The sequence below is a fragment of the Euprymna scolopes genome, chromosome 9 (assembly GCF_053919585.1).
Source record: "Euprymna scolopes isolate OS-2025 chromosome 9, ASM5391958v1, whole genome shotgun sequence".
NCBI lineage: Eukaryota > Metazoa > Mollusca > Cephalopoda > Sepiida > Sepiolidae > Euprymna > Euprymna scolopes.
In genome coordinates, this window is record NC_136490.1 from 91,773,369 (window position 1) to 91,790,523 (window position 17,155).

The 17,155-nt window shown below is 31.7% G+C and overlaps 1 protein-coding gene across 2 annotated transcripts in view; it reads right to left on the reverse strand.

Moving 5' to 3' along the window:
- LOC145284774 (uncharacterized) overlaps positions 1-15,014 on the reverse strand; it is a 132,462-nt gene extending 117,448 nt beyond the window's left edge. Inside the window, exons 1-2 of one of the 2 annotated variants that reach the window (XR_013868877.1) lie at positions 14,849-15,014; positions 3,569-4,342 (exon numbers count right to left, since the gene is read on the reverse strand). Coding sequence is in view for 1 of the 2 variants with exons in the window: in XM_080133743.1 (XP_079989869.1) it covers positions 3,959-4,211; positions 14,849-14,913 (318 nt within the window). In the remaining variant the exon portion in view is untranslated. The remainder of the gene's footprint in view (positions 1-3,568; positions 4,343-14,848) is intronic. The other variant, XM_080133743.1, reaches the window with a different exon arrangement.
- Between the last annotated feature and the right edge of the window lie 2,141 nt (positions 15,015-17,155).

A 17,155-nucleotide genomic window follows, 5' to 3' on the forward strand; every position in this document is an offset into this window, starting at 1 on the left:
CACACACACACACACACACACACACACACACACACACACACACACACACACATATATGTATATATAAAGAATTTTGTGTGTGTGTGAGAGAGAGTTCCCTATGAACTCGGAAACGGCTGGACCGACTTTTTAAATTTCACACGAAGTTACTTGATGCGTCTAGGAGTGTTCCTAAATAGGTTTTGTATTGGAATGTGTCTTATAAGTATCGATAATCGAAAAAAAAAAAATTAAAGAATGAAGCCTGATTTTGACCAAAGTTAACACTTTTATACAACGTTGTATCACAAGTGCATTGGAGAAGGCTTATCACCGCATAGTAGGAAGGCCGGGCCTATAAAACCAACAGTAGATTCTTGGATAAGACAGGGACGCGTTCGAAATGAATATTACTATTTATAGCATAATTGGACCATGATACTTGATCTTTGTACGTTAACTTTAATTTAAGTGATTATGTAAAAAATAAGTGTATAAAATCAACGGTTGGTTCTTTAATAAGACAGGGGCGCATTCGAAATGAATGTTTCTATTTAGAATATATTGGAACATGTCACTTGACGTTTGTATTTAAAGTTTTAAGTGACGCCATTATTTACATATAATTTCATAAACTTAATAGTAGATTCTCTAAAGTGCAATATAAATTACAATATATTGTGGACAAGGTTACCGTAGAGAGGCATGTGAAACTTCCTCCCGGTGCACTGCTGGTGGTGGTGGTGGGGGATCCTAATTTAGGCGGGCAATCAATCGATTTATTTTAAAGGTGCGATTTCACTGATTTCAATAAAAATAAATAGGAGAGTGAAACATTTGTTGATTCTCATTCAATCCCGGTCAACGTCGGATCTCCTGCTAATATATATATATATATATATATATATATATATATATATATATATATATATATATATATATATATATATATATATAACGTTTTATTATATATACTATAAAGATGCCTCTCTCCGAACAGAACGTGTTTGATCAGTTTTATATTCGCTTACGAAAATTAAAATCAAAATATAATGCTAGTAAACCATATGTCAAGAATACTCATTCCAATGTTAATTAAAATACATTATTGCTTGGATTCTAGAAATTGTAAAAAAATGTAGGTTTAACTTTAATAGGTTTTAAGAAGAAATTAAACTTCGGGAAATCTTGGTTTATTGGTTTTTAATAACTATGCATCAAATTCCAAATGGTAGGTTGTGACCATATTATGTTCCTTAAAAACTTAAAATACTCCAAAGAAAATAAAATTTAGGGAATAAGTATTAATTGATGTCTATTACTTATTGTTAAAATTTCACACCAAATCTTAGCTATCTGTATTTTCACGAAGGCCTTCCACGCATTTTTTCACGATTCGTATAGTACTAAAGCTATATACAGCCCGTATTAAAACTTTTGATGCAGATCAGCTGTGTTAAAAAAACATTGTAAGTTATTGTAATTAGTTTAGGAGTGAAACCTGTACATAGCAATATATAAATATGCCTAACTTTATAAAGTTTGTGTATTGCTGTAACGTGGTCCGGACACGTGACTAAAGTTGATGCATAATTAAGGAAACTGAAACAGGTTGAAAGTTAAATTTTAAAAAACTTTTAAAAAGAAATTGAAACTTAGGAAATCTTGCTTAATTGGTGTCTAATGCCTATGAATCAAATTTAATGTAAATCTGAAATAATCGAATTGAAAAAATACTAGAAACTTTAATGTGAACACTTCGGGATTTGTTTGTCAACTCATCAGTTGTTGCTACCCGACACGGACTTCTATTATTGCACCTAACGGAATAAATCTATTCTGTATTTTATATCTGTGTATTGCTTTCCATTTGGCGATACAACATATTTGTGTGTATATAACGGTAAGTGTTAGAAGACTATCACAAAGCAATTATCAGTGTAGCACAAACACACGTATGTAGATATATATGTACATATATATGTGTGTGTGTCTGTGTTACACTGATGATTCCTTAAGCATGAAACACTAATGTCTGTTGGTATGAAAAATAAAGAAAATTATATATAAGACTTATTTCAGTGACCGTTATATTTTACGTAATCATCAAAGTGTCCCTCCATGTTTGTTCGGCTCGCTTTTATGTCCACGCCTTTCTAATATGCACCATTATGAACTCATCCAAAGTAAATATTGAAGTGTTGGTGGACTTTTTATTGAATAACTCTAGAGATTTAGTTTATCGTTTAAATATTTTGAAATGATTTATTTTCATTGCCTCTCCTTATATAAGCGGTTATTTGTATAGCCGCAATTTGCAACCTAGGGTAAATATCTAAATTCGATTATTCATAAGCCTGTCTATTTAACAAACATGTGTATCGACAACTATTAAAAGGCACTACCGCTGCATGCACACACGCATATATATTTATCTGTACTCCTATAAATTTAAGTGTTTTTTTTTTATTGATATTCATATAAAAAACCCTTTTTTCTATTTATTTAAAAAGAAAATACAACTTTGTTATATATGGCCGTGGAATTGCATTTATCCGTAAAAGTTTTAAGTTAATTTGCGTATTCTTTAAAACATTCATTTTAATGAATTCCTTGTTAGTTTTCTTTCCGTTTTCGTATTGAATGATCATCTTTAGTTAACAATTACATGTAATTATATTCATGTAGATATTTTACATGATTTATACTTGCGTAATATTTGCGTAAAAAGGTTAGAGTAAGCATAAACCTCTTTCTATATATATTTATGCATGCGAAATTTTGCCTACCAAACTCCTCTGTAAGTTTTTGGTCTACAGACATGAAACTTAATATATAGGGTATTCGAACCTATGCGAAACTTTGTATTTGGGTTTTAGCCAAGGAAAATCCGTGCAAAAGTGTGAAAATAAACGAAATGAAATTTGCCAGGTGACGGTCGAACGACGGCATGACTAATATGCATGGGTAACGTAATAGCTAAGCGTTCATGTTTTAATTTTTACCCTTACAGCAAATACGTTTTTATAGTTCAGCCGTTAAGGTAAAAGGAAAAAGTAAATCGTAAGCTAAACGTTTTGGTTTCTATTCTCGGTGGTGGCACACAAGTCATTTTTTAAAATTAATTTTTAAATCACTACTAAATATTGGCTCCGATATAATATATAATATAATAATAAATACGAAATCTGCATTAATCAAAATATCATATTTAAACGTATTTTACGATCGGGTAATGCCTGGCGGCTTGCTAGTATATATATATATATATATATATATATATATATATATATATATATATAGTAGTACATCGGTACTTGACCATAATTCGTTTTAGATGTTTGTTCAAACACCGGAATGTTCGACAACCGAAGCGATATTTCACCTTTAAATTAACTGAAATCGAATTAATTGGTTCCAGAGTTTAAACGTTCTTTTTTATCTGTAAACTTTGAGGATTATATACATTTTTAATTGCACAGAAAATCACAAATAAACATATATTAAGATGATTACAATAATATAATCTATAGATGCACTAAGAGAGTAAAATATATGTAATTCCAATAAAATTGCTTTTATTTCTTACCTTTCAATGAACAGCTGATGGCGCATGTGGGTGGATAAAGGGAGAGATAGGGAGGTTACTACTTGGAAGGATAATCCGCTTCCATCAAAACAGAAGTAAAATCGTATTCTAGTGTTCTCTCTTTGGCAAATTTCTTGGTTGAAGATGATCCCTAAACGGGATGTTCTTTACGTTTAAAATATTTATCCAATGGAACATTTTTGTTTGTTTATTGTCCAACACTTTACGAAAATGGCACATGGCATTGTCTTTAAAAATGTCTACATGTCTGTTGGTTGTAGTGATATTTAACCACAAAGGCTTTGATATCATTCCACTTGTTGCGTATTTCTTTCAATAAAGTTCAATTGGTGCATCCTCCTTCCTTTCCTCTTCCTATGAATGGTCCTCCTAAACAGACATATTTTGTTCATTTTGAACATGAAGAAGTTCTTCTGTTGTCAGCTGAGATGCATGCTCTTCCAGTAGTTCCTCATGAGTGCCCACCTCCAAACCTTGGCAATGCGACACAATATCCTCCACAATTGCTTCAGCTTCCAAAGAAGTAGCCTCCTTACTGAGACTCGCACTGTCGTCTAACTCTTCAAATTCACATTCTGTAACACAATCAGGCCACAATTTCCTCCAACCAGAATTCATGGTCCTATAAGAAACATAAGACCATGCTTTATTAACAAGAATTATGCTGTAGACCAGGCATGTCAAACTCAGAGCCCCTCAGGGCCACAGGAATCAGTTTGCTTATCGACAGGTTTATTGAAAAGAAGGCAAAAACTGAAAAGGAAAGAAAAAAAGAGAAATACAGTGACGGTGTGACAAGTGGGTAAGAGAGAGAGAGAGAGAGAGAGAGAGAGAGAGAGAGAGGAGCGGGAAACGATTAAAAGTCCAAGACAATGAAAATGTGAGTCCAAATAAAATTCTGAAGAAATTGAAAGTCAAATTATGTAAAAAAAAAAAAAAAAAAAAAAAGAAAAAAAAAGAAGGTATTTGTTTCTTTGAGGGTCCACTGAAGCTAATTTATCGGCGATAAAGCAAAAAGCTTGTTCTTTCGAAAAACTGAATTTTCTGCTGGTTGTGGGTTTTGTAAAATTATGTTTTGTCAGTTTTCACGGGTGCAAGTCGAAAAAAGATGAAACAAATCTAACAAAACCAATGTAACGAAATAACTTTTTATTAACTTTAAATAAAAAAGAACGAATTTAATATTTAAAAACAAAACGAAACAATTAAAACTAAAAATAAATGTAACGAATTAAAAATATAAAAACAATTAGAATTTTGAATTTTAAAAGAAAAAAATAATATTGTGGATAGAATTGCTTTCTTTACTCTCGTTGTTGCTGTTATTTCTCTGATTAATGCCTAAAATATTTATCAACCTTCTCTTCTTCTCTTCTTATTCTATCTTCTTCTATCTATCTATCTATCTATCTATCTATCTATCTACCCTTCTATCTATCTATCTATCAATCTATCTATCTTTTCTTTCTATCTTCTATCTATTCTATCCTTCCATCTATCTATCTATATGAATAAAATGAACTCATTGTTTCTTCTTCTATCATCTTCTATCTATCTATCTATCTTCTATCTATCTTCTTTCTTCTTTTATTTATCTATTTCTATCTTTTCTTTCTTTCTTTCTTTCTATATTCTATCTATCTATCTATCTGCTTCTATTCTATCTTCTTCTATCTATCTTCTATTCTATCTTCTATCTATCTATATAAATAAAATGAACTCATTTTCTATCTATCTATCTTCTATCTATCTATCTATCTATCTCTCTTCTATCTTCTATATAAATAAAATGAACTCATTTTTCTTCTATCTTTCTTCTATCTATCTATCTATCTATCTTCTATCTATTCTATCTTCTCATCTCTTCTCTATATAAATAAAATGAACTCATTTTCCCCTCCGACTTCGACCTTAATAGGATTAAAAATCATCTCATCTCTATCTATCTTCTATCTATTTTCTTCTATCTATTCTTCTATCTTCTTCTATCTATCTATCTTTCTTCCATCATCTTCTATCTATCTTTCTTCTATCTTCTATCTATCTAACTTCTTCTTCTTCTTCTTCTTCTTCTTCTTCTATATTCTGTCTATCTTCTATCTATCCATCTTCTATCAATCTATTTTCTCTTCTTCTATCTTCTCTTCTTCTATCTATCTATCTTCTATCTATCTGTATAAATAAATGAACTCATCTATCTATCTATCTTCTTTCTTTTATCTATCTTCTTCTTCTTCTTCTTCTTCTATTCTATTCTATTCTATCTTCTATCAATCTATCTTCTATCTTCTTATATCTTCTTTCTTCTTCTATCTTCTTCTTCTATCTATCTATCTTCTATCTATTCTATCTTCTATCTATATATCTTCGGCTTCTATCTTCTCTTCTCTTCTCTTCTATCTATTCTATCTTCTTTCTATCTTCTATCTATCTATCTATCTATCTACCCTTCTATCTTCTTCTAGCTATCTTCTTCTATCTATCTATCTATCTATCTTCTATCTTTTCTATTCTATCTTCTATCTATCTATCTATCTATCTTCTCTTCTATTCTTTTATCTATCTTCTTCCGCTATCTATCTTCTTTTCTTCTATCTTCTATCTATCTATTTATCTATCTATCTTCTTCCATCTATTCTTCTATCTATCTTTCTTCTATCTATCTTCTATCTATCTATCTTCTATTTATCTTCTTCTATCTTCTATTCTCTCTCTCTATATATATTATATATATATATTATATATATATATATATATATATATATATATATATATATATATATATATAAAATGGAGCTTGCGAAAGCATAACAGATCGCTGTCCAACAAATCACCTTACGTTGGTATTGATTCGTATGGCAACAATCGGGAAAGACGAAAAGGGGTTTAAATGCAGGAAACTTAACCGATACCCACATGTCGACAAAGTTGCGTCATTTTGTAAATTGCAGAAATACTAGTGAGCTGAATCTATGTCTTGACAGAGTTTATTTTTCATGTGTCTTAAATGATAAGGTTTGGTTGGATGTTTTGTGTGTTGACGATTTGTCACGATTAACTAAAATGTAAACAAAGAATGTCAATGTCCTTGGTTTACATGTCAATTCGTTTTCATACAATGAAATAAAAGTAACTTTTCTGATATTGCCTAATTTTCTACCTTCAGAAACCATCAGTGGAATTTTTTATTTTGACTTTTATTGACTGTTTTTTACGACACACAGAAACTTAGTGATTAAATGTTTATTTCCTTAAAGTCCTTTATCTTTTTAGATATATGTTTTAATAACACAAATTACATTTAGTTCTAGGGTTGAGTTATGTTTATATATATATAAAAAAAAATAAAGGCCAGAGGCTTACTTGGCCAAAAGATGGTGAGACGACAACAACTACGGAAGGCAATAATTACTGTGGAGGCACTTAGGAGATTCGGAGTTCCTATCCCGTCGCGGTTACTACCTGATGAAGGCCAGAGGAATAGTTGGCCAAAACGTCGTGAAACAAAAACTAAAAAGATGAGGATAATAGTTCGCAATAAATCAATAAACAATACTAATCTCAGTAATGAATTCCAATTAAATAATAATATATTAAAAAAATAAGACTTCTAATAAGCTTTATTTTTAATTAACCGAACATGGCACATATCTCTTACATAGCTATATATTTATTTCTATCGCCCTCTCTCAGTAAATACCAATTAAACCACTATGTAATAATATTTAATGCCTATTCCAACATTTAGAGAAAGACTTCTCTTACTTTTCCTGTTTACGCCATGAACACGTATGTGAATTAGATAGTAAAATTATACGACTCTTTACTTTTATAGTATCGTTAGGGCGAATATAAAATAAATAAACTTCTAGTTTGTAGTTATACGAGAAGAATTTGTTTTTGTAGTTAACTGAACACGTAACCCATCTCTCACTTAGCTATCTGTATATTTCTCTCCCCCTCTCTCACTATGAGTTGATTAAACAATGCTCTGACAGTTTTCAATGTCTCTGTCGACATTTAGACAAAGCGTGACTTTCTGTTTGTAGCCAATTTCGTACACACCATAAATATATATGTAAATTAAATAGCAAAATAATAAGTCTCCTTAGTTCTATACTATCCATAATAATAATAATATAGAAATAAGGGGGTGACGATGGCTAAATAGTTAACAACTTGGACTGGGTGTAGCGGTTCAAAACCAGTTCGTTCAACAGAAGCATTTTCATCGACGCCCATTTTACCTTGTGTTTAGTTATGGAAAAGAAAATTTATTTATATTATTATGCTTAGTTATGTAGAGTTAAAATTTCAGAAATCATTACTGGATGTTTATATCATCTTAAAATAACTTATTTTGCATTGCGCATCTATTATTGCACAAAGGCTGAATCACCAACGTTTGTATCCAGAATGTTTTTTCTTATACATTTTAACGACACACAAAAAATGCTAAATCATATTTTAGTTCTATGATTAAGTTATGTTTGAAAATTCATTTAATTAACTGTAATTTGTAATTAACTAAACATATCACCCATTTGTCGCAGTTATGAATGCAGCTATATCGCCCACTCTATGTGTTTATTCAACCACTCTCTAATATTTTCAAACTCCCATGTAGATTAGATAGCACGATAAAAATTCTTTCTATTTTTATAATGGAGTAATAAAGTAACTTGTGGTATTTATTAATGAAAGAAGAATTTCCTAACATGTCATAGATTATGAAATTTCGTATGAAATCCAATTGCGAGGTCACAGGCAGTCTAGTTTTCTCTAAAAGTAAAGTTTGGTGAGTTTGTTTTTGACGGCGCATTCAACCGTTTTTTTCCCCCAAAAAATATACTTCTTGTAAACGATCCATAAATAAATTACTACTGCCACTGGCAGATTATGTTCTTCTCCCTAAATCTAAATTCGTGTTATTATTTTTAATCAGCAAAAATCAGAGAATTATGCAATTTAAGCTTTTATACGACGAGTGAACTCGCTTCTATTCAATTTGTCTTTGGAAACGCCTCCAAAATAAAATGTACAAAAAAAAAATAAATAAATAAATAAAAAATTTTTTAAAAAACGCTACGGATAAATTTTTACATCAATTTGCTCGGCATTTTTGGGTCCTCCCAGCAAAACGAAAATACTCGATGATAGCTATATGCCTTTTCGCTTCGGGCATTACAAGACGCATAGACACGCAACTTTCGGGTTCACATTGTTATTCATTCATTCCCTTCACCTCTTTTAATTCGTTTAAAAATGAAACGTATTAAAAAAAAATCTAATTTAATGAAATGTTTGGTAGCCATTCAATAATTTTGTATTTCATAGAAACAGGTAGAATATGCGTGACAGAACAGGTACTAGCAATAAATATAGCACTAGTTTTAAATTTTATCGATTTTTCTTTCCTGTGTGTGTGGGTGCGGTTTCGATAACACTCCCGCCTAAATTAAATAATAAAACAAGTTTACAAAATAAATAACATGCTCACCTTACCCTGTTGCCCAGAATACATATTCCATAATTCATTATGATAATTCAATAGTTTAGGCGTTTATCAAGCACATTCATATATTGACACTTACGCGCGTGCGTGCGCCGATCCTTTTAAAAATGTATTACTTAATACGACTCCAATTTTTATGTAGAGCAATTCTCTTCTTTGTTACATTTTTTGTATCTCTTATGTTAAACATCATAGAAGGTACTAGTTGTGTGTGTGTGTGTGTGGGGGGGTGTACCCCTAAATTGTAATGTTCAAAAGAATTTATAATAATAATAATAATAATAATAATAATAATGTGCTCATGTAATTCACCGTGTTGCCTAAAATATATATTCCAACATTCAAAATGATCCGCTCAGTATTTTAGGAGGTTATATATATATATATATATATATATATATATATATATATATATATATTATTATTATTATTATTATTATTATTTAGTTATTTATTTATTAAGAAATAAATTGAATAAAAATGATTTATATATCTATTAAATAATAAAATATTTAAAAAAAATATTTCACATGCATAAAATATATATGCATTTCTGAGTATCACGTTCATCAGTCTGAGTCAATCATCAGCAAGTATCGAATTAACGACTGCACACACGCACGCGCGTCGATTTTTTTGTTGTTGACTTTTTTCTTGGAATTCTAGGAAAATATTTTTCCTTCTAAGGAAAAAATATCGCCCATATTTTTCGGACGTAAAAAATAACAAACATTCTACTTATAAAGCAGTAATCTACAAACACGTGTTTCACGGTCCTACCGATCGTCAGTGCAGCTTGACTCGTTTAGAATTTGAACCTCAGACCATATGTTCTATGGTCAAGTGCATTAACCGTTGTGTCACGAAGTCCTAAATGACTTTACGTGTTATTTTATCGCTTATAAACTCATATCGATTTTATTGTTGGATTTTAACAGACAGACAGACTAATATATATATATATATATATATATATATAAATATATATATGTATATATTAGTCTGTCTGTCCGTTTGTTCAGCCTTTTCTCCTTGTATGGACCTTTCTTATTATACGGTGCAGCGAACTAAGCATTACGGTATCTGTTCGATGCGAAATTAGGGATTGATAGGGATTAGTATTTAATGCAAAAGTGAGCATAAATTTAACAATATTCATTCACCCGATAAGTTTGGTCATCAGCTATTTCTATCGATCTAGCTGTGCGAATTGAACTCCAACACAGTTTTTATATACATCCAGGCAATACTCCGGCTTTTAAGCTTGTCGGCTCCTCGCCTCTGATTCTTAGATGCCATGTGCCAATTGTCTTCCAGGCATAATAATTATTTTGAATTGGCAGTCGAGGTGACGCCAATCAAGGTTCGTTTGTTTAATGTCCTTCGATGAACGGAAGAAACTCTACGAGTAATCTCTGAATTCCTATTCTCACCGATGTCTATGCAGCCTTCGGCATAACATTTAACCGCCCCCCTCTTTCTACGTTCAAGGTAATGATTAAGCATTCATTATGAGGGGTGGGAGGCGCTTGGTGTTGCAGTGCTAGATTCAGGTAGCCGGACAGAGTAAACATCAAGCCTGAAAGAGTGTGTTCACTTTATAGGTATCAATAACAAAGATATGAATCCCTTATATTCTGGTGCTATCAGACTAGACTGTCTGAAGATATCGGCTTCTTGAACTAATAGCATCAAACGTTAATGTTATTGTTTTTCCTTTCTCTTTACAAAACCCAATCATATTCCGCAAAACAAAAAAGAAAGTCGACACTTTCTCTGCAAAGCCACCAAACTAAACACTATGAATAAATATTTGAAAATATAAATAACTTGAATTATAATTTTTGTTGTCAAAACGATTGAACCCGAAAAGGGTTGATATACCGTAAAATAAAACAACCAAACCTTATATATAAATCCCATTGTATAGTAATAAACAATCTAACTATCAACCCACACTTTTCAAATAAATACAAAGGTCAATATTCCCTGGACGAGCCACTAATGACATCAATGTGATTATATTCAACCAACAAAAAATAATATGAAACAGCTTAAAAACGTACGATTATAAATTAAGAAGTACCACCACCACTACCACCAACAACAGCCACCACCACCACCATCATCATTTATATATTAATACGCTAATTCGCTTCAACCATTATCATCCTGCATCCATTAAAAGGAAAGTGGAATATTCCAAATGGCTAATAAACATTTGATTAAATAAAACAAAAACAAAAAAATATCGGCGTCTCTGATAAGGAAAAACTTAGCTACATTCTGATTGGATAAAAGCAATCTTGTTAACCAACTAAACAATTAAAACAATATGGCGGTTTTAATTTTCAGTTCAAACATAATTTTTTTGATAAAAACCCAACAAATTTACAGATCAAATATTGGGTTACAATTTTTATGTATGTGCTAACGTTTATTTATATAAACTTTATTTTAAGCTTTAAATTTTATGTAAAATTAAAATTATATGGATGACCTCAAGCAGTTTTTTAAAAGCAAAAAGGAACTGGAAAAATTGATAAACAAAACCAAGAAGAGAAAGTGCTAGCCAGACCTCTGCTGGATGAGTGCAAAGAGGTCTGGGACATTGGGGAGGCTTATTGCCACTCAAATTCCAATGAAGACCAATGGCCGCAGTCAACAAGAAATCAATGGTAAACGGCTGTTGCGATAACGCAAATTTTTTTGCAAAGGTTATCGAGGGAAGTGGAGAGTACTAGGGAGACTTTTTGTCATTCAGACTCCAGGGAACACCACAAGCTGTTCTCAAATAGCGGTCTTTGATGACGGCTTGTGTGACTACTCCTAGTTAGTAAATAATAATAATAATAATAATAATAATAATAATAATAATAATAATCCCCCAAATCTAATTAATTATTAGATAGTTAGATGATGCAAGTATAGAATAGTTCACAACTCCTATCTCCCCATGTTAAGAATGGTTGTCTAAATAATCTGCGGTTTATCGACTATGCTGAAATATTATGTTATTGTTTAGATAGCTATTCTTAACATATAAAGGGGGGGGCTTTGTTAATTAATCTGTACTTTCACCTAACAACTTAGTCAATAAATCAATAAGTTTGGAAAACTGAAACTCTCGCCAAAAGTTTTACTAAGAATGAAATTTAATATTACAAATGTTGAGTTCTTCAGGCTTTTTTTTTTCTTTTTCAAAATCTTAATATTTTGGAAACAATGCTTCATGAAATTTGGGGAGTTCGATTGAGATTATAGCTTTGAATAACTAAATTAAATAAATAAATTGGTCAACCATAGTCGAGGGCGGCCCAAAGGTTCCCTTTTCATTAGCTACTACACCAGGTGTAGAGAAGGATGCCGCATCTTTTCCAGAATTGATGCCCTCTCTTTTGGTCATCACCTTCTGAGTTTTTAGCAAGTATCATTTGGTATGACTCAGCTTATGATTGAACCCGATATGTAGCGAATACGTTAACCATTATGCCAAATGGGTCGGTACAAATAGGACTGAAAATGTGCGTTTCTTTTTTTTTGTTGTTTGTTTTTGTTTTTTTTTTTTGTTTGAAATGACATTTATTGTCGCACAAGGCCGGGAGTTGAGAAAGTAAGTCAACTTCACTGAAAAAGGAGCACTTTTGCCTCTTACAATTTACCTGGGCAGCTTCGTCAACATTCTTCCGCCAGAGTGTCTTAGACATTTAACAATAAACGAACTCCTTCCCGAAAGCGGAGAGGCAAGGACTGGGAGGGTGGGACTCCTAGAATTATCCAGGATCAGATAGATAAAAAGCCCATTGAAATGGTCGAGTCTCATTGGGATTGATTTTCGTGGACGGATCTTTAACTAGTATGTTGGGTAATTAAAAAAAAAAATAAAGAAAAGAAATTTATCCCCTCCTTTTCCCAGCCTCTGTATTACTATTCTTTTAAAACTTCCCTTCCAACTGCGTCCATACTTCTGCCCCTCAACGTATTCCGACCCCCTTTAGCGAACATTTCCACGTCACTACCTAAACTCACGACGAAACAAGACGAACCACTCGTCTTATAAAAGCAAGCCGTGTTGCTCCCTCAATGATATCTCCATTGTTATCCAATGATAACACTAACAACGTTCCCTTTTCTTCATACCTACCCCCCCCACCTCTCATTTGCGATACTGACAGTCACCGTATGTGATTATTAGGGACATCTGGATAGCACCCGTGAATTATCCTGAAGGCACGTTTTGTAAAGACAGGGTGGAAAATCTGCCCTTGTTTGTAAAATTACAGACCCCAGGGTTTCGGGTATCAAATGCGCTTATTATTCCTTGTCAATCGCTCTTTCCTAGTCTTCGCGCCTTTTATTTTATATTCTTTCTTTTATTCCATTTTTCTTTTTTAACTTTGTTTTTCGGCAATTCTTCCTTCTATTTATACGTCTTTTTTCTACTAACGAGTTACCTCTTATCAGGGCCTACATGCCACTCGAGGATAAAAGTTAATGAGTGTATTAGTTTGACAAAGAACATCGTTCTGAAAAACGATGGATAAAATAAGCAAGATTTTGCACATTAAGATGACTAAATTTATTGACATTGGATTTAAAAATGATCATGTTGTAGTTAATCGGGAAGCAACCCGTAGTATTGTGTTCACCAGGCGGGAAGATCTTGAAAAGAAACTTTGTTCACAAAATTTCCTTTTAGTTGTATGAACACAAAGTAAAATAGGACATTTTTTTACAGTGGCAAGATATTGTGATTTTTTTTATGAAGTTTGAAATTTAGGTACTCATGCACTTATTGATCCGTGCTGAAATAATATTATTTTTTAAAAAGCCATTCTTAACATGGGGAGGGGAGGGTGTTTTGTACCTATTCTGTACTTTAAACTTACAATTGAATAAAAAAAAACATATAAAACTTTAATTAAACTTGGAAATACGATTTAAAAAAAAATAGCGCGGATCAGTAAGTGCATTAGCACCGAAATTTATTTTGAAATTTATAAATATATTTCGAAGATACATTTCATCGTCAGTATGTCTTTCTTTCTTTCTTTTATTTTTTTGCCATGTTGTTATTGGAGCACAGAGTCAGAATTCCGTTACGGTTGTATTTTCAAATTTCGGAAAGGTACATTAGTCACGCGGAATTCACGTTAGGGGTTGTGTTCCTTGATATAAGCGTTGGTTGAGTTTGAATAAAACAAATACGTATTAGACTCGTTTTGAAGTCAAAACAACGCATTATTACAAAATCAACAGATGTTTATTTTGTTTTAAATTTATATTGCTCCAGCAACATGGCAAAAAGAAAGACAGACATACTGACGATGAAGTGTATCTTCGAAACAACTATAAAAAACAATCTGTATGACGTCATACATATTGTTTTTTATAGTTGTTTTTTTTTGTTTGTTTGTTTTTATTATGAGGGGGATTTTGGACAACCATCTTACTTATTAAAGTTTCGTTCCCTACTCTTCCGTAGATTTTTAAATATATATATATATATATATATATATATATATATATATATATATATATATATATATATAAGTGGTAGAGTTCCTCGAGAGATTATATTGGTGTAACCTTCTTATTTATGCAAAACTCACTGTCATGAAGTGAAAATTTTCACCACTAAAGACATTACGTGCTGAGAACTCAACTTTTACTTATTTTTTTTTTTTTTTTTTTTTACTATGGACAGATAAGAAATAACGATAGGCATATTTTTTTAAACTTACATCGGTATGTTAGCAAACTGCAAACGATGCCAACATCTCGGCCGTGCCAACAACATTAGAACCATCGAAATCGCTTCCAATTTTGAGCCGACCGAATATTTCTTTCCAAAACGCTTCAGACTGTTGTTTTACTAATGCGTTTCCTAACCATATAGTTGATAACCAAATAAAGTTTTATCCGTATAAATATAACAACCATGACCTCATTCCCAAAGATCAGGCTACTAAAACTGCTATTAATATATTTTACAGAAACAAAAGCTATAAACGAGATGAAATTGCAATAAAAACATCATTTGCCGACACATTAAACCTATAAATAAAAGGAAATATATCAGATTTATAATCCACCATAAAATATTCAAAAACTAGTCGTCTTGGCTGTAAACTTAACACAGCTTAACCTACCAATCCGCAATTCTTTTGGGTGGTCCAAAAGTAAGTATACGCCATATTTTACTTGCTTTTTAAACATTGTTTATTTGATTTTCGTTGTTATATGGCTGGTTAGACATTGAATTACGCATCATCTCATAGAAACTACAGACAACCAGGTTATCCTCCAGAATTGATCTGTGTACCGATTGTGGGTGGCAGTTCGGCTTCCATTTCATTATTTAAAATTTAGAATATGTTTACCTACATTGAATGAATTTATTTGCACTATCAGAGACCGTGGCTAGCTGAGGGGTATATTTTCAACTTATGATGTGTGTGTACGTACTTTATACTCTCGTGTCCTATTATGGATCCAGGTTCTTGGTCGTCTGTGGATAAAGCACTCGGATGCTGAAGTTAGTTTATAAGAAGGTTTATTTTTTAAAAAGTGTCACGTGAAGCATGAGATTGACAGTTTACTTATGTATGCATATGTGTGTGAAAAAAAAAAAAAAAAAGAAGAGAGACGGGCAGATATAATTTGCCTCGTTACACCTAGCTACATTGTACGCGACTGATTCTACCCTCGCTGGGACTCCTCGAGAAACGAACACGTTTTGCGTCTGCTTTCTTAAATTGTCAGCTAAAAACAGGATACCGACCGGAAGACATGTGGTTCCATCAGCTTCTGCTTTGGGCTCACTTTTGACCTTTATGGTGTCACTCAAACCCTTCCATAAAAAAAAAACGACATTCGCCATTTAACAAGTTAAACATTACTATTGACGACATCAATTATTTTAAAGGAAATTCAGTTGTGAAATCAATCTAAAACAATTTATTTTATTTACTTACTTATGTGTGATGCATTTGGGTTAACATTTAATATTTTACAGAAAATATAGCATATAAATTTAACTTAAATATTAGTCGTGAGAAAGAAATGATGCATCAGTCATGCTGTTTCAACCGGAAGTAGTGCATCTGTTTATGACTATTTATGTTTTTTGTTCCCAATAGTAATGCTTATCTGCTTATTTTTTTTCTGTTAAATATTAATCATTTAACGCAAGTACGGGTAAGCAAAACGAAATTAACTGTTTAGAACACATTTTCCAACTATTTACTTTAAAATAGCTTGTGTTTTCAATGGTGATATTTACGCTAACAAGATGTGCTTCATTATAAAATAAATATGAGAAAAATATGTTGGGGTTTGTGTTCCTTGATAGAAGCATTGGTTGAGTTTGAATTAAAAAAAAAAAATACGTATTAGATACGTTTGAAGCCAAAACAGCGCATTATTACAAAATAAACAGATATTTATTTTGTTTGAAATTTATATTGAAATTTATAAATATATTTCGAAGATACATTTCATCGTCAGTATGTCTGTCTTTCTTTTTGCCATGTTGCTGGAGCAATATAAATTTAAAACAAAATAAATATCTGTTGATTTTGTAATAATACGTTGTTTTGACTTCAAAACGAGTCTAATACGTATTTCTTTTATTCAAACTCAACCAATGCTTCTATCAAAGAACACAAACCCTAACGTGAATTCCGCGTGACTAATGTACCTTTCCGAAATTTGAAAATACAAACGTAAAAACAACAAACGGACTTCTACTGATTCTATGCTCTAACAACAACATGGCAAAAAAAAAATATAGAAAGAAAGACATACTGATGATGAAATGTATCTTCGAAATATATTTATAAATTTCAATATAAATTTCGATGCTAATTCACTTACTGATCCGCGCTATGTTTTAAATCGTATTTCCAAGTTTAATTAAAGTTTTATATGTTTTTTTATTCAATTGTAAGGTTAAAGTACAGAATAGGTACAAAACACCCTCCTCTCCCCATATTAAGAATGGCTTTTTAAATAATAACGTTATTATTTCAGCATGAATCAATAAGTGC